Below are 19,602 nucleotides of genomic sequence, written 5' to 3'. Positions count from 1 at the left end.
AATTTATAATTATTTCTGGTGTATTCTTTGTCATATTTCTTTGATCTGAGAGAAAAGAATACACCAACTAATTGCCCAAGTAATGCTTTGGTATCCTTTAAAATTCTATTATACTAAAATAGTTTGTGTCTTATAAGATAAGTCACCCCTTTAAATGGGCTACAAATCAATCCTGTAATTAATAAATAATTGACAACATAAAACGTGTTTTGTCACATATATTTAACTATGGGCATACTACTAAACATTTTTTTAGAATGTAAAAAGTCTGGAGCAGCAAAACCCAGAGATATTCCTGGAAACCGAAAAGTTATAATCTTTCCAAAGTACTACTGTAAGAAAAAGTGTTTCAATGATGCGGGAAATCTCTCTCCTCTGGAATAATATATTGTCTTTTTTTATAAAAACATGACCTAAATATAGTCAGAAGCATCCTCTCAAGCATAAGGACTCTATGATTCATACTTACAGCAACTGAAAAATCTCATGTCATCTCACATGAATTAAAAAAAGTAAGCTGTATAAGATATTCTGAAAAAGCCAATAGTAGAAAGGAAAGGACACATGTACAAATATGGAGAATACTATGTTTGATAAATTATAAGAAATAACTAAACTAATTCCCTGGCAGCATTTATAACTTCATTGAGCTTTGTACCTGAGCTTCAGATCACTGGATGAATCCAATTATTCCATAAGGCATTTTAATTTCTTCTGTCTCCCTTTTCCCCAATTACTTTTACAAAACAATACCTAATTTAATATTTACACACTTTCACAAAAGGAAATAGCAAAAATATTAATTCTAAAAGGACTACAATCAACCTCACAGCAAACTCCACCATGACAAATCCCAAGCCTTCCCGTCTCCAAAAACTTTAACAAGCCTGGAATATAACTGATGTAAGAAGCCAGCAGCGTTAACGGTACATGCCAAAAATATCCTTCATGAGCTGTTCTAATTGCTGAAGATAAGAAAACATAAATTTCAAAACAGATATTCCCATAACAAAACAGACTTATAAAAACATAACATTAAATAAACAGCTTACATTTCAAGATATAAGTAAGAGTCCTAGTAACTCAATTAAAAGAATTGACAGAGTATTAATACAGGGCAGTATAAAATTTTTCTTGTAGTTTTGAATAGCAGAATAGGTTTCTCAGAAATCTACTAAAATACAGAATACACCAAATTTGATAGTGTGTCTCAGCCAACAACTTCCAGCTGTCCAAAGAAAAGACGAATAATGATGTGGTGACAAAATACATACCTATAATTGTTTACTTGTAACAGTATCTGCTGTTTAGAAGCAACTACTGCAACCATCAGCTTCAGTCAGTCACTGACCACTCACACTGTCAGCAAACCACAAGCACACACTAATAAGTATTTGGCAGTGAAGCACAGTCATTAAAAGGACAAAGCTCAATTTCTCTCTCTCTTTTTTTTTTTTAACTGCTCAAATTTTTTCAGTTTGGGGTTAAGGATTCAAGTCTACTTGCAGGTTAAGACAGAACTGCTGATTTCTCTGAATTTCTAATGCCTCATCCCACTATCACTGGAAAAAAGCATCCACATTTCACACGACTGTTTTTCTCCCCTTGAATCTTGTCTACAGACAAAAATTGCACCACTTTAACTAAATTGGTTTCTAAACTGATTTAAACTGGTGCGACCCTAAATTGGTTTAAGAAGGAGCTGTAGAGATTGAGCTTGTTACCAAAATAAGTTAAATTGATATGAGCCATTACATTGACTTAAGCGTGTCCACCCAAGAAGGTGGCACCCAGGGGTGAAAGTAACAGGGTAGGAGCTGGTACGGCATACCGGTAAAAGGTAACTGCCAGTACCGGCCCCTACCACTGACTTTTACTTTGCTTCCCCTTTTGCGCCCCGATTGGAGGCCCCACTGGGTCCCTGCCAGCAGGGCTGCCAATGGGGAGGGGGGTGCAAAAGGGGCAGCGCTTTAATGTCCCTGCCCCTTTTGCACCCCCGGCCACCGACAGTCGGGGGGTGAAGAAGTAGCTGCCCCAGGGCCGTGATTTAAAATGGCCCAGGGCTCCAGTCACCAACCGGAGCTCCGGGCCCTTTAAATCGCAGCTGGAGCCCTGGGTGGCACAGGCCAGGGAGCACAGATGGACTGGCTGGGGGAAGCTGAGGCTTCCACCTGAGGCTCTTCCTGGGGGGGGGGCCAGAGCGATCCCATACCAGTAAGAGCTGCATTTTACTTTCACCCTGGTGGCACCACTGAAACGAAATCTTTTTAGAAACTTTATTTCCCAATCTTATTGAAATTAGTCGCATTAACTTTGCATATGTAAAATGGTAAACCAATTTCATATAAACTTGACATATCTTATTTCAAATCATGTTTAAAATGCACCCAGCTCCTCACACAGTCAATGAGATGTCTGCTTGTATGGGGGGGGGGGGAAATGTAGTACCAAGCTGTTCAGTTTCTAAAAGTTTCCTGATAATTTCTCAAAAGTCAAAGAATGTTTTAATTTTTTTAAGTCAGGTATTTTAATTTTATGTAAAGTATATTCAACTTAATGAAAGTAAATGCAATAGATGATGACTAAACAAATGCCACCTTGCACTAGTTGACCTGGAAATCCTGGCAAACATTTTTCTTGCTTTTTCTGCTCACTCATGAGAACAGGAAAAACTTAATTTATCATAAAGTATATATATACTTATATATATATATATATATATATATATACGCACACACACACAAACACACACATGCTTAGAAATGATTCTGTGATTCCTAACTTACCTGATGGGGGAGTTGTGAGGATTTAGGTTAGTAATGTGCTTTGAAAATATAAAGCCCTATATAAATACTAAGTGTTATTATCCAAACCTACCAGCATATAGCATGTTCTTACTGTAATGAGAAGCAATGGGCCACACTGTACAACAAATATTTTTTATATGACATTACATCTAGTTGCAGGAGCTTACAAGGTAAAAACCTCATCAACTGTGGGCACCACGTTCCTCTAGCATTTTGTATTTTGAGTTGGAATCATAACATCATAACTTATTTTCTGCTTTGACATCACAATGATATGATGGTCCATCAAAAAATATGTCTACTTATTTTTCCTAAGGACATATTCAGATTAGGAAACAACTAGACAGATAAAAACAAGCTTTACAGCTAGGTCAGAAACAAGTTGCACCACTTCAGATGTGCATTTTTGACCAATATACTTCTACATAAAATGAAATACTGAAAGTCACAGGAAACATTATGCACTGTTTCTAAACCCTGAAAACATCAAGTATTTTATTTACATTTGTATTTAATGAACCCAGTGCTCTGGATGTATATACCAATATCATAAAAAGTAAAACAAATGTCCATAAGATCATAAACTCTCCCAAAACTACAAACACATCGTGTGCTGTGGTAAAACTATCAAGAATCCTGTCCATTTCACACAGGTGATGTTTGGGAAGCTCTGGAGAGGGAAGAAGTGATGAAGCTCTTTCTTGAAGCTAGAGAAGATACAACTACATACTTATTAGTCTCTGTAGCTGGTATTGGATAAAGGTGGAACCATAGGAATAGTAACTTAATAGACATCCAAGAAACTTCCCCACAACTACCCAAGTGAGTCTGCTAGGTATTGCTTCTTTTCATTAATATCCCTACTGGATGCAGACTGCCTCCTCCACATACTATTATGAACACTGAACCGACCAGTCTCTTTTCTTTCCAGTGTCTCTGAATTCCCTTTATTGCCACTATTCACTCTCCTTCAACATCTCTCATTCTCTGACACCCCATCAATTTTGTGATCTCTACTCTATCAACCTCTTTAATTTCTCTGCTACTCTCAACCCTATGCTGCCATCCCTGACATCTAGTATTTTAGAAACTTAGGAATTGTCCTACTTGATCAGACCAAAGCTCCATCTAGTCCAGCAGGCTCTCTGCAACAGTAGTCAGTACCAGATGCTGCAGAGGAAGTATAAGAAACCCTGAAGTGGGAAAATATTTAACAGGTCTACTGGGAAAATTTCTTCTTAACTCCCTTAGTTAGAGGTTGGCGTATGTCCTGGTGAAAAAGTTTATATCCCTTCTAAAACTCCTGTTTTTCATTTATTTGCCTATGTTTAAAAATCCTTACTACCATAATTCTGGGCGTTCTCATTATCAAAGTAACTACCCTTATTTTTTTATAGTATTTTTTTAATCATGCTTTCAAAGAGGAAAGGTTTGATAAGCACCCTACAATACTGCCTGAAAATTACAATTACACAAAATGCTAGATCCCTCATTAAAAGTGTCCTTGGGATCCTTATTTTTTTCTCAAGAGAAAAGTTGTCCCAGTGATTCATAAACCAAGCTCAGACTTAGATTATGCAAAACCTACACAGCTCTTGTATTACACTTCAAAGAAAATTACCAGATAATCAAGGAATATTTGAAAAGGAAACAATGTGTTTGGTTATACTAACTTTATCAGAAATTCCAACAGAAACCACTTGATTGACGTATAATATTTCACATGAAAGAATGTAGGGAATCATAACCATAGCATCTGAGTGCACAATATGCAATCCACAAAACTAGGTGATGCTCTAAAATGGAAAAAATACAAGTATCAGGCTTATACTGCAAATGTAGAACGTAAGTGTTAAAACTGAAAATAGACATATTTTCAGCTTCAGCAATATAAACAATTATAAAGAGCAAAGAACTATCTTCTCACATATACTGCAATTCCAATAACTGAATGCATTTTGTCATTTCCAAGAACATTAAAGCCTGTTATTTTGAGGATTATACAATAGACTGAAGATTAGTTAACATTCTCTATAACCTCAGACTATTGAGAAAAGTACAAGTGGTAATTTCATTTGGTTTTAAAGCAGTTGTTCCTACTGTGATAGTTAGGATGAGTTGAAGTTTCCATTATAACTTTTGTCTTTAGGAGATTCTAACACATAAGTAAAAATTTACTCTATCATTAAACTTACCAAAACAATCACTCAGCTGAGAAGTCCTCTCTTTTTTCTAATAAAAAATACGACTGTCGATTAACTGCAGTTAACTCATGTGATTAACTAAAAAAAATGAATCACGGTTAAAAAAATTAATCACAATTAATCCCAGTTTTAATCACACTGTTGAACAATAGAATACCAATAGAAATTTATTAAACCTTTTTGGATGTTTTTCCTCATTTTCAAATATATTGATTTAAATTACAACACAGAATAAAGTGTACAGTGCTCACTTTATATTATTATTTTTATTACAAATATTTGCACTGTAAATATGATAAACAAAAGAAATAATATTTTTCAATTCACCTCATACAAGTATTGTAATGCAATCTCTTTATCACAAAACGTACAACTTACAAATGTAGATTTTTTTTGTGTTACATAACTGCACTCAAAAACAAAACAATATAAAACTCTATAGCCTACAAGTCCACTCAGTTCTACTCTTTGTTCAGCCAATCGCTAAGACAAACAAATTTGTTTACATTTACCCGAGATAATGCTGCTGGCTTCTTGTTTACAATGTCACCTGAAAGTGAGAACAGGCAGTCACATGGCACTTTTGTAGCCAGCACTGCAAGGTATTTACGTGCTAGATATGCTAAACGTTCATAAGCCCCTTCATGCTTCGGTCACCATTCCAGAGGACATGCTTCCATGCTGATGACGCACGTTCAAAAAATAATACTTTAATTAAATTTTGACTGAACTCCTTGCAGGAGAATAGTACCTCTCCTGCTCTGTTTTACTGGCATTCTGCCATATATATCATGTTATAGCAGTCTCAGATGATGACCCAGCACATGTTCTTTTTAAGAACACTTTCACTGAAGATTTGACAAAAGGCAAAGAAGGTACCAATGTGAGATTTCTAAAGGTAACTACTGCACTCAACCCAAGGTTTCAGAATCTAAAGCGCCTTCCAAAATCTGACAGGGATGAGGTGTGGAGCATGCTTTCAGAAGTCTTAAAAGAGCAACACTCCGATGCAGAAACTACAGAACCCAAACCATATGGCGGCATCTGACTTAGATGATGAAAATGAACATGCGTTGATCCACATTGCTTTGGATAGTTATTGAGCAGAACCCGACATCAGCATGGACACATCATCCTCTGGAATGGTGGTTGAAGATGAAGGGACATATGAATCTTTAGCACATCTGGCACGTAAATATCTTGCAACGCCAGCTAAAACAGTGCCATGCAAACACCTGATGTCACTTTCAGGTGACATTGTAAACAAGAAGCAGGCCCCATTATCTTCTGCAAATGTAAACAAACTTGTTTCTCTGAGTGACTGGCTGAATTAGAAGTAGGACTGAGTGGACTTATAAGCTATAAAGTTTTACATAGTTTTATTTTTAAAGGCACTTATTTTTTGTACATAATTCTACATTTGTATGTTCAATTTTCATGATAAAGAGAGTGCATTACAGTACTTGTATGAGATGAATTGAAAAATACTATTTCTTTTGTTTTTTTCAGCACAAATATTTGTAATCAAAAATAAATATAAAGGGAGCACTGTATTCTGTGTTGTAATTGAAATCAATATATTTGGAAATGTACAAAACATCAAAAAATATTTCAATAAATTGTATTATATTATTAATAGTGTGATTAATCGTGATTAATTTTTTAATCACTTGACAGCCCTAATAAGCCATCAAGTTTTTAAAAGAAAGCTTAGTTTAAAGTATACATTAAGGAAAAGAAAAGGTAGGTTTTTACTGCCTTTGATATTTTGCTTTTGTGCACTTCCAACGTAGCTTCTATATAGAAAATTAAAAAGCATACATATACACATACATATATAAATTTTGCCACGCAAAGTCCTGGACACCATGTAAAGTGCCATATAAACCTTTCAAGCAACTTCTAAACGTTGTCTGAATCCTCTGTATGGAAGGGTATTTTACGCAAAGAAATTTACTATCAATTTTTAATGTTCGTGGGGGCCTTATTCAGCACTAGTTTTTCCCACAAAAATCCAAAGTAGTTTTGTGAGAGAAAGGAAAATTAAATAGGGACCTAAATTATGGTACATATACACTTGCATAATAGATCACAGACCAGTTTTCTTATATAAAATGTGCAATATCTAGATTGGTCAAAAGCCCTAACTCCTATTAGCTAACTAGATTTTTAAAAAAAATCTGCTAAAGCAAATCTTCCCCAAACAAGAAACCAGAGGAAACGCTCAGATAAAAAAATAACGTTAAACTTTGTAACAAAAATTAACATGGAAGCATCAACTTCACTAAACATGGCAAAAGCCAACAAAACCAAACATTTATAATTGCTTAGACTCAATGCCATCATTAAGGGAAGCAAGTACTTGGAATACAAGTAGTCTGAATCCTTATAACTTCAGCAACTTATTACTTGATTCTCCATTCCAGTAGGGCTTGCAGAATGGAAGGCAACTTCCCCTCCCCTAAAAGCCATCACCAAAACACAAAATGTAGGTCATGCTTTTGGTACTGTCAAAGTCTAACGGTTAAATCTCTTTCACATTGAAACATCTACCAAAAACAATGGGAAAAAATCACCTAATCCCTCATTCTCAGTTTTTGATAATGGATACATCCTAAAGGAATTACGTCAGTTATAAAACAAAGTACAAGCCACTCAGTGCAAAGCAATTAATTCCTCATTCTTAGAGAGAGTAGACTAGATTAGGATCAACTCTAATCTCAGACAGCAATATCATCTTCTGCAGAGATTGATGATATGGGATACAAAAGTATGTATAGTTAGACAAATTAAATAAAACAAGTGTAGTTATTTTAAAAAGTATGTCTAGCACAAACATGCAGTAGCTAACAAAGCATACTAATTACATGTGGTCAAACCACTGGCATCTCTCTCAGAAGTAGCTCTGGGTATATCTACCATTTGGGTTCGCTGTATCTCTCTCAAATAGGTTTTCTTATAATTTATGCCGTAAATCTGAGAGGTCAAACATAAAACCTTGAAACTGAGATTTAAATAAAACCTTCACAATTAAAAAGCTTACTAATCTATTACATGATTAAATGATTTTCTCTAAAAATCAGTGGCAGCAACCAAACACAAAGGAGAAGGGACAGGATAATCTGTTCTCCCATATGATCGAAAAAGAAATAATCAGCAAAGAAACTGATGTAACTTTTAATAATAGCCCTTTAGCAGTTTGAAAGTGAATAAAAATTATATGTTAAAAACACAAGAATTGCATTGGCAGTGTTTTTTAAAAGAAACTCCGACCACAAATATGTTACATGTATTGATTTGTTCAAACCTCAATTATTTGTTTTCAGTTTTGGTCACCTCATCTAAAAAGGACGTAGAAACTGAAGAGATTCCAAAATAGCAACCAAAATGTAGAAATGTTTGGTTGGCTGGCTAGGAGTTTGGCAGGGTTTTTTTGTGTTTGTTTTATTTTGTTAAGAGAGAGTGGGGTTCCATATACACAGATTTTGGGTTGTTACTGTATCAGCATTCTAGGGTTATTTAATTTAAAAAAGGGAAAATAGATGTATGTGAACAGTATACAGAAGGGAATAAGATAGAGAAAAGAGAGTTATCTGGCATTCCTGACCTGCAATACAAATGGAAAAAGGAACAAAACAAAAAAAAACACATTACATAACAAATAATTAACCTGTGAAATACACAACCAGAGGTATTATTGTGCACTGAGACTGTATAAACAGAATGCTAGTCAAACATCAGAGACCACTGCTGTGTACCCCATATTTAGTGTGGTTTTCAAATTTTTGTCCCAAAATTTTAGTATACTCTGATGAAATATGCCAAAATTTGCCAAAATCATTACTATAATTTAGTTATAATGTTCCGCATTTTTAATTGTCCATTGCCAACCATTACTGAAGTTCCCAAGCATTAAGTAGAATACTTTAAAATACAAACAAATGCTACATCCAAACTAAGTGGGTTGGTTATTTTGGAAGAATTTTTGTTCTCTGACTTGAGTGCCACAGTTTATTTATTGGAAAAATGCAAAGGTATTCTTATGCATCTTTTCTTAGAAACCCCACAAAAAAGCTTATTGCAAGCGGGGTTGTTTCTCTTTACAGACAGGAAAGCATCAGCAGCACAGAGCCATGAACACAAGTATTCTCTCTTACACTTAATTCACATTTCAGAGTAACAGCCGTGTTAGTCTGTGTTTGCAAAAAGAAAAGGAGTACTTGTGGCACCTTAGAGACTAACCAATTTATTTGAGCATAAGCTTTCATGAGCTACAGCTCACTTCAAATAAATTGGTTAGTCTCTAAGGTGCCACAAGTACTCCTTTTCTTTTTACTTAATTCACGGTATACTATTAACTCCACAAATTTGTTAGAGAAATTTTAAATATGGCAGCATCTGCCTTTTCACCTAAATGATACTGAATTACTTTTAAGTGATAGAATAAACACCTTTGTACAGAGAAAGTTAATCATATTTAATAGATCTCCTCATGATGGCAGCATAAACCATCCTGAATTGTGTTTTAGTGGCAACATATCCACCCCCTTGTTCAAGCACAGTGAGATCAGAACTGCTCTTGAAAGTATTTAAATTAGTTGTAAACCATCCTTTTCTCATACTACCACCTATGTATTTATCTACTAGCTTTTCATTCACTCAATAACACTACTGCAAAGTACTGCACAGACCAATATATGTAATGAGTTTACCCAGACAAAGGCAGTGTCAGACTGCAGAACATTTTGCCCTTTGATGTCCCAGTTTGAGGAGGCACCTCACTCACAGTGTAATTGATTTTTCAAGAAAAAGGTTTTGTTTATAAACTATAAAATCAAGGTAAACATCTACCCACCCACCTGCGGAAGTGAAGAAACAGATTGATAGAGCCAGAAGAGTTCCCAGAAGTCTCCTACTACAGGACAGGCCTAACAAAGAAAATAACAGAACAGCACTAGCCGTCACCTTCAGCCCCCAACTAAAACCCCTCAAACGCATTATTAAGAATCTACAACCTATCCTGAAGGATGACCCAACACTCTCACAAATCTTGGGAGACAAGCCAGTCCTTGCCTACAGACAGCCCCCCAACCTGAAGCAAATACTCACCAGTAACCACATACCACACAACAGAACCACTAACCCAGGATCCTATCCTTGCAACAAAGCCCGTTGTCAACTGTGCCTATATATCTATTCAGGGGACACCATCACAGGGCCTAATAACATCAGCCACACTATCAGAGGCTCGTTCACCTGCACATCCACCAATGTGATATATGCCATCATGTGCCAGCAATGCCCCTCTGCCATGTACATTGGTCAAACTGGATAGTCTCTATGTAAAAGAATAAATGGACACAAATCAGATGTCAAGAATTATAACATTCATAAACCAGTCAGAGAACATTTCAATCTCTCTGGTCACGCGATTACAGACATGAAAGTTGTGATATTACAGCAAAAAAACTTCAAATCCAGACTCCAGCGAGAAACTGTTGAATTGGAATTCATTTGCAAATTTGATACAATTAACTTAGGCTTGAATAGAGACTGGGAGTAGCTAAGTCATTATGCAAGGTAACCTATTTCCCCTTGTTCTTCCCCCCCCCCCCCCCCGACGTTCTTGTTAAACCCTGGATTTGTGCTGGAAATGGCTCACCTTGATTATCATACACACTGTAAGGAGAGTGGTCACTATAGATAAGCTATTACCAGCAGGAGAGTGGGTTGGGGGGGGGGGTGAGAAAACCTGGATCTGTGCTGGAAATGGCCCAACTTGATTATCATACACATTGTAAGGAGAGTGATCACTTTAGATAAGCTATTACCAGCAGGAGAGTGGGGTGGGAGGAGGTATTTTTTCATGCTTTGTGTGTATATAAAAAGATCTTCTACACTTTCCACAGTATGCATCCGATGAAGTGAGCTGTAGCTCACAAAAGCTTATGCTCAAATAAATTGGTTAGTCTCTAAGGTGCCACAAGTACTCCTTTTCTTTTTGCGAATACAGACTAACACGGCTGTTACTCTGAAATCTATCTGCATGAACAACTGACAAATTGAGACCAGAAAAATGTGCATATCTAGTACATCCTAGTATATTATACTTGGTATGCCATGACATTCTATTTATGTTATGGTAAGAAAGGCACCCAAGGTCCATTCTGTAATACAAAATCAGGTTACATTGATACATAAGTGCAAGGTAAATCCCAAGATAAATATAGATATATTTATTTGTTATTTTATTTAATTCATCTATTATGGATGGATAGGGAGGGAGTGGTTATGTTTACTAGACTAAAGCAGAAACAAGAAGTACCAGTGTCTCAAGTTCCAGGCTGCATGCTCCCAGTACAGATAATCAGCATATAACAAATCAAATGAAGACAAAATAGTTTAAACCAAAACTTATCCCCTTTATTAGTTATGGCTTCTACCCATAGACTCCTGCTGTAATTCCTTTCATTTTTGCTTCTACATAATCTTCTGCAGGATAATGAAATCCACCAACTCTGCTTGACAAATCAGAGGCACAACTTCACCTTATTTCCATAGCTGGTGGGTTTTTTCCCACCAAAGGATGAAGCCTCAGAGAATATCCCCGTATCCCTCAGTAGTAAACAGAAAATATAAATTGAGACAATAGTAAATCCTTCACTTCAACAGAAGAATTACTGGTCTTAAATTCAAAATTTCCCCAGGGGACGGGTTCTATTATTTATAACCCTACATTTAGATTACAATCTCTCTGCTCCTTTAAATAGGCTGGCAGTTTAACTCTGGGAAAAGGATGTGATCTAAACTTAACTGTGAAAGAAGGACCCACATATATGGTAGAAACCATGATTCTGGAAACAAAATTATTCTAAAAGTGCCTCCATTAGAAACTGTACTTTTTAATTATATAGCCAAATTTTCACGGCAGCAAGTTCATAGACCAGCACGAGACCAACTTGTAAATGTCAAGCACTTACAGCCGGACACTTGGCTAGGTAAGGTAGGATCTTGTCACCTCGAAAGCATCAAATATTTTTTAAAAGATCTCATATTTAGCTAGCAGAGCCCATGATTGAAATCTAAAAGTTAAAATAGTTGTTAGAAGCAAAATATTTCTGTTAAAAAAAATACGTAATGAAGGAAAAAGTGAAATCCCCACATCCCATCCTCAAGCCATCCAAGAGGAGAGCTTGAAAATTCAGTTTCAATCAAAAACAAAACAATCCCTCCCCGCCACTAAATTTACAAAACCCACAACAAAGGGACACTTGCCAAAACCCACTACAATTAACTGCAACTTTTGACTCTGTCACCTTAAAAAGTGAAGTTTAATTCCATAAACAGAGGAGGGTTGCATTTGGGGAAAGTTAAGAGGTAGTGGTAATGGTTTCCTCTGTAGGATGCTAGAGTATCAAACATTTAAGACCTAACGACCTAAGGCGCAGCATACTGAGCCCCATTAATGGATTCTGGTCTCAAATATGTCATTAGGCTAATTAATTTGCATTTTCAATACATGTAGAAAGAGCTGTCTTTACTACTAAACATGAATGTAAAAGAATGTGAAGTGTCATAATTCTTGAGCCAGATTACCTAAAGAAAATTTTAATTTTTAACAAGATACAAGATTGCTCAATGATGTGTTTGTCTGTATCAATTTCTCCCCTCCTCCAACAAAACAGAACAGAATTATTTTATGTTTATGAAAATGACAGCAAGCAGTGCTGAACCAAACTCCAAAAACAAGATCTGACATGGTTATGGGAGATAACATGAACACAGTTTACATCAAAATCAGTAACAAATCAATTTAGTGAAACTGAATTTAGCTCAGTAAAAGCATTATTACATTCCACTGTCTTAATTACAAACATGATTATGCAACAAAAGACCCACTGTTGAACTCTAATCCAATGTGTGTGCCTACCAAGAATGAAAGTACAACCTTTTTATCAGTGAGCTGCTCTTTGGTTTGATTTTCACTTGTCTCAACTTGTAACCCATTTTCTCTGTTTAAAAAAAACCTGACAAGGGCTTTAGCAGTCATATCTGAAGCAACTCATTTACCATATATTCAGTGAATAGTAGTCAAAACCCTCAGACAGTTTATTAGACCTCCATCTTCTACATTATTGTACAAAGAACTTAGAAATTAGGGCTAAGAATAGGTTTTCGGGCGTTCGCTAAAACATCACTATTAACAGTGACCTGCTAAAATGCAGAACACCGGACAGTAAAATAATTGATAACAAACCAATGGATTTACACCAGCACGAATTGGCACAACAGGTCAGAGGTCTGAGGCATTTTCATAAGACAAAATAATATTGGCTCAGCACCACCTGATAAGAGGTAATCAGAAAATCTGGGGCTCTATTTCCTGCCTTTTCCCCCCATATTCCTTATTGAGAAGGAACAAAATGCATGCATATGTTTTTTTAAAGGGAAAATTCCTTTTCTCCAGGAAGGGCCAGATTGTGAAAACAGTTTTTAAAAACCACCAGAGATGAACCAGTGAAATACACTGAAGCATGCATTCTCCAGGCAGCTACAGGCTTTAAAAAACAGCAGTTGACAAATCTCCAGCCAGGATTAGGGAAATCTAATAAATACCAATATCTGACATCAAAACTTTCAAATTTTAACGTTAACAGGAGCTGAATGGCTAAGATTCCACACGTTGTAATTTCCATATGTTGTAATTTACTTATCCAGTTTTGACCTTGGGAAATAAACTTATAGTGTCAGTTTGTTTTCTTACATGAAGATAATTTGCTATATTGCTTTTCAGTAAAATTACAAAGGAATAGTAACGTTGGCATCTCTTGAATCTTAAGCCTTCATTCATCTTAAACACATTTCACCTTTTTGTGAATGTCAAATCTTATTGATCTTTGAACCTAAGATCTAAGTAAGAAAAGGTCTAAAATAACAAGTATAAACATGAGTACTGCTGGAAATTCTAAAGAAAGTTGGAGGTATTTATGTATCCCCTGTTTATTGCAGTATCTGAGCAGGTCACAATATTTAATGTATTTAGCTTCACAATGTTCTTATGAGATAACCATTATGCTGATGTCATAGATGGCGAACTTGAAACTCAAATCAAAATTTGAAAAATCTACTTGCCAAAGTCAATAGGCCCAAATATCAACTTCTGCTTCATTTAAGCTTTCATTTGAAAAGCAATTCTAATCCTTATGGGTGTAAAGATAACCTTCCAAATGAGTCCAATGCAGTGTTGTGATCCTTACTCTGCACACATCTCCATTGCATGTCTTGCTACTGATAGCTTTCAAAAACAGCAGCAGAGTGAAATTAACAAAATATGGGTCCACTTCTCAGCATCTTTTCAGAAGCCTTGGAGTAAGGCATGAAACAGACAACAGGCATGTCAATTCAATCTGCCTCTCCTTACTACCAGAAGTAGACACAATGAAGCTGTTCACATGGGAAGACAATACAAAAAAAACAGGCCATGGTAGCAGCAGAGCAGAAAACTGTAGCTTCCCATGGCAGCAAACAGGAACTGAGGGAGTGAGACTAGAAAATAGCTCCCTCATCAATACCACTGCAGTTAGGATCCTGGCTGGGGTATAAGGGAGAACAAAGTGAGAATGCTTTTTTTTCTTTCCAGCAGCCAGAAGCGGAAAGGTGGGTAAGGAAGTATCAAATGTACCTGACACCTACTAACCAGAAAGCAAGGTCCCTGGATCAGATTCTGTTAAGAATCCTTTCCTAGTACATGACAATGGAAATGGGCATTATCCCAGATCTTGTCGATGGGACTCCCTCACTCTCCTCCTCCTCCTCCCCAGCTGTTACACCTATGTTTGGTGTGTTAGTGGCTCATACATTTATCAATTGCTTAAATTATAGAGTTTCAGAAAGGTTTTCAGTTTAAACTGTGAATTTTGTGATTGTACTGGCCAGCAGAGACATACATACTTCAGTATGTTAAAACACAAGCAGCTCTTCACCTACCAAACCCTACAACAGGAATCCTCTTCACCTTCCAAACCCTAAGAGGTGTGATGGAACAACATTATTTTATGAATGAGATTTTTTTAAATAGTTCAATTGCTCACCATTTCATCCTTTTCATTTATTAAAAACACAGAGAGGATGTTACAGTGAAACAACTAATCTGTAACAAGAATAGGTACTAGGTGATGCTCTAATATAGATATCCACATAGTAGTTAAATTATTAAACATTCATCTTCACTCAGAAGATTGCTTAGCAGTATTTTAGCTGTACTTTTCAGGAAGGTAACTGCCCTTAAAAACATACAAACTACATACAAGACAAAAACTACTACGTCAATGAATTCTAATAGACTACCCTTCTCAGTTCAAGAGATCTTCCAATTCCACGTAATGTGACAGCGGCCACAGCAGTGCACACCTCCTTTAAAAATCCAGACATGTAATCTCTAGAATCATGTGGACCTAAATACAGTCTTTAATTATTTTCTAATGCAGTAGGATCAATTATGAACCAAGTTTACAATTATAAATTGCAAGAGTATGCTTGTCTACCTTTTATTATTATTACTTAAATAGGCATTTACTGATTAAAAGCAATCCTGTGGATCATATAAAGCAAGTCTTAGCTTTGCTCATCTCTCCTAATGATTCTTGATAATGTTGAGTTTGTATGAAAAGTATCATGGTTTTACAAAGGGGATTACTCTACAACCTTCTGAGTTTACTAAATCCGCTAGTACTGCATTATGAATAATTTTAACTCCCTTTCAGTGAGAGTTTTCAAGAAATTAGCTCCTCTGTCTTCTTGGCAGCCATTAGCTCTTTAGCAAGAGTCACTGAAGTGCCAGGTATCGTCATCTGCCCCTCAAGATACTATTACCTGGTTGGTTGTTTAGCGGCGGATATAAAAAATTAGAAGTTTTTTTTTAAGTTAGGCTTAAGCACATCAGGAAAAAATTAGCTTTTAGATGTTGAGTGCTTTAAATATTAACACTTTACAATTTCTTAGATTTAGAATTTATAAAAATGACAATCTTCCAAATGAGAATTATACCTCACCTTAAATACAAACCTAACAATGCAACAAAACTTTCTATACCACTTGCCATTCAGAGGCGTACTAAAAACACATCCAAAGAACAGTCATTTCATTCATCTCAGTAAAAATTCATGTGGATTTCATTTTGGAAATTACACATTAATCCAATGAAGAAGCAGTACTTAGTGTTGGGATACTTCAGTGTTTTCAATCTCTAAATCAAGACTACATTATAATGGAACAACTACAGAAAAGTCTTTCCTCTGAAGAATTGTCCACTGCTATATATAGATCCCTGAGCAAAATACAAAATTTGTATTCACATCCAATCCGCAAACATGGTCTGCGGATATAAAAAGTGGGTTTCCGCAGATTTGCAGGCCTCTATCTAGTTCTACTTCATTAACTATGTTCAATTCTTTCCAACAGGCATTCCATTTTAAGAACAACATGTCTCTTTATTAGAATTATCTTTGTAGCATTTCAAATAAACCCATAATAGATTTCAGCACAATTCTAAATTGTTATTATATGGAATTATGAAGACCTCCATCACCATAATGCTTTAGATTAATAAGGATACATGTTTTCTGCAGCCTGTAATCAGCTACTCTGAAAAAAGGATAAAGACAGGGTATACAAGCTAGAAGACCAAATGCCAGGGATTTCAAGACAACTGAATCAAGGGACACATCATACAACATTAAACATGGCCAGACTTTGAGTCACATCATTCTGGCAGGATCAGACTCCAGGAGTGAGGATCCATTAATAAGATTACTCTACTGCAGTCTAAATTTTATCTCCAAAATCATGACCAAGAAGTTAAAACATTCATATTAGCTTTTGTTAAACTGTATTCTAGCAATTAATTCTGGTGTTTTTGACATAAAAGTGAACTTTTATTTATGGCATTATCATGCAGTGTACCTTTCAAAACTTCTGAGCTCATGGACAGTATACAACAGTAGAACATATCACCTAATAGAAACTCAAAAGGGTATTCAACAGATAATTTTCTAAATGTCTTTACATATTCCCATTGGGAATACTAGTATGTATTTCTTAATAAACTTATTTGCGATTCTACTTGGTAAAGTCTAGATACTTTCTTTTGTATTGGGCTTACTCTGCGTATTTCCCGAATACTCTGGACTAACTTGAATTAATGTAAATGCACTGTACTTAAAGGTTGGGTGACAGAAGTAGTTGTATTAGATTAACTTCAAGTCTCAGGTTCGGCCTTTTAGATGTTGAACACCTTTGAAAAAACACAGTGTCCTGATTATTTTTTTTTTAAATAAAGGTTATGCAGAAAACCAAGAAATGATTCTGACCAAATCAGGGAAAGAAAATAAAAGTCATTGAAATTAGTGAGATTTCAAAGAGAATCAGATAAAGAAAGTGCATTTGAAGATGTGGAAAAGTCAAAGAAAGCTGACGGAGGATTCAGAGACTGGTGAATGGTTGACTTGCCTTTCCATTGACTGTTTGCATCTAAAAATGTGACAGGGCAAAAATCTTTTAAAACCAAGTATGTAATCTGCTCTTTCTTCATTATCTGAAAATTTTCCTAAAACCTGCTAGAATATTCAGTCTTCTCCCACAGCAGGGGAATTCAGACTAGAACACCTTCTTTGATCAAACCAAGGATGATTAAATGAATGGAAATGACATTTTAAAGCACTTAAAGATAATTTAACTAAGAGTTAAGCTAATATTCTAGACTTGGCATAGTCAGGATTCAGGCCAGGACATGAGATGGGAAACAGCTTTAGTGGCACTGATGGTCCCTACTGCAAATGGAAAATCAGCAAATATCCATTCTCATCCTCCTGGACCTCTCTGCACCATTCAACACTGTCAACTGTGAGATGCTGGTGTTCCACTTGAGAGACTTAAGGAAGGAGAGGGGTACACTGTAATGCGCTAAAATGGTTTCAGTCCTTCCTGGAGGGATAGGTAACAGAATCTCCACCACTAGGTCCATGCCTAACTTTTGGAGTCCCACAAGGATCAATTATCTCATTGATACTATTCAACACTGACACGTAGCCACTAGCTGGAACTGGTCAGACCACACAGACTCAAGTGCCAGCAACAAGCAGATGACACTTCCCCTACATATGACCATACTACCATCATCAAGATAGCCCAGTGCTAGGACAAAATCAGCTCATCATGACAAACAGCTGGCTGAAATTGAACCCAAGCAAATCAGAGGTTATGCTAGTGAGCAGAGAATAGTATTTTGAAAAGTTTTCAGTTAGAGTGCAGACTTCTTTGGCTGAAGGTACACACCCACAATTGGTCAATTCAGTCTATAGTTTAGGAGTGTTCCTGGAGTCCTCACCGACACTAAGCTCTCAAATAGCTCTGTCCACAAGGAACACTTTTTACCATCTCCAGCTTGCTAGGAGCCTGTGCCATCCTGACAGACTATGACCTGGCCTTAGTTACACATGCCTTTGTAACCTCCTGTCTAGACTGCAGCAAAGCAATACCTGCGGATAAAGCCTTCAACCTCTTCAGAAACTACAATACCAAATACTGCAACACAGCTCCTCAGCAATGCAGGCTACTACAGGCATATCAAATCGGTTATCTGCACTCTACACCAGCTTCCCACAGAATATCAAGTCATATTCAAGGTCTTGGTCCTTATCTTCAAGGTGCTCAATGACCTGGGCCCAGCATAGCTAAAATATCACCCAATACGCCAAGATGAAGACTGCTGTTGGCAATTCCACTCCTCAGATCAAATTTTCTATCTTAAGGGTAAAAATTAATCTGTGCAAGAGACTGAGCTATGCCAGGGGTCAGTCCAAGACGATGGAACAAACTTCCATAAAAACTAACTATCATCATAAATATCACAACCTTCTGCTCCAAATGCAAGGCACATTTCTTCAACCTTGCTTTCTCCAACGTAATAGCGTAGCAGAACGTACATTTTAAAAAAAATCCAAAACCAAAACGCTACCCAAATAGAACACTATACTGCACACACAATTTAAAATACTCACTACTTCACAATTGCCTCCACATGCAAATGATTTGCATCAGTAGAAACAATCACCGTCTGTCGGTGATACAAACCCCAAAATCAGAAAGCTGTAGCAGACAATGAATGACAGCTGCAGTCCATTACACATACAGAGAAAATGGGCAACTGTCATAAGGATAAAATGAGTACTCTTAAGTAGGAAAACACATTAGGAACTCAGAAAGCCCATTTGATGAAACTGCGAGTCATCAGGGACGTAGAGTACCTGTACAGCCACAAAAATGATGCACAAAGGATTGGCAAGATAAAGCTACTTTGCTTAACATTAGCTGAAACTGATGATCTGAACTGCTTGGCTGTGGGATTAACAAACTATGTAGTGGATTTGGTTTTGGCATGATGTAACTACAATGTTACAAATCCTATTTACCTATGTATGTCCATTTGACTTCTTTATTGTTGTGTGCGAGATTTTGTTAAGAAATAGACGCTTTTTTGCTTTTTTGGATGGAGTTTTGTTAGAAAAGGCTGAGTAATAGGAGCTAAAAAAAAT

The 19,602-nt window shown here is 36.3% G+C and overlaps 1 protein-coding gene across 8 annotated transcripts in view; it reads right to left on the bottom strand.

Annotated features, from left to right (window-relative positions):
- PLEKHA7 (pleckstrin homology domain containing A7) overlaps positions 1 to 19,602 on the bottom strand; it is a 276,128-nt gene that overhangs the window by 192,405 nt on the left and 64,121 nt on the right. The window contains exon 1 of one of the 8 annotated variants that reach the window (XM_073347401.1): positions 1,275 to 1,357. The exons of the other annotated variants lie outside the window; for them this stretch is intronic. Coding sequence (XP_073203502.1) covers positions 1,275 to 1,330 — 56 coding nt within the window. The 5' untranslated portion in view covers positions 1,331 to 1,357. Of the gene's footprint in view, positions 1 to 1,274; positions 1,358 to 19,602 lie in introns of those variants that run through there. 8 annotated transcript variants of the gene reach the window in all.

The sequence above is a fragment of the Lepidochelys kempii genome, chromosome 6 (genome assembly GCF_965140265.1).
Source record: "Lepidochelys kempii isolate rLepKem1 chromosome 6, rLepKem1.hap2, whole genome shotgun sequence".
Classification (NCBI taxonomy): domain Eukaryota; kingdom Metazoa; phylum Chordata; order Testudines; family Cheloniidae; genus Lepidochelys; species Lepidochelys kempii.
The sequence above is the reverse complement of the archived record's forward strand: the minus strand, read 5'-3'. Positions and strand labels throughout refer to the sequence as shown.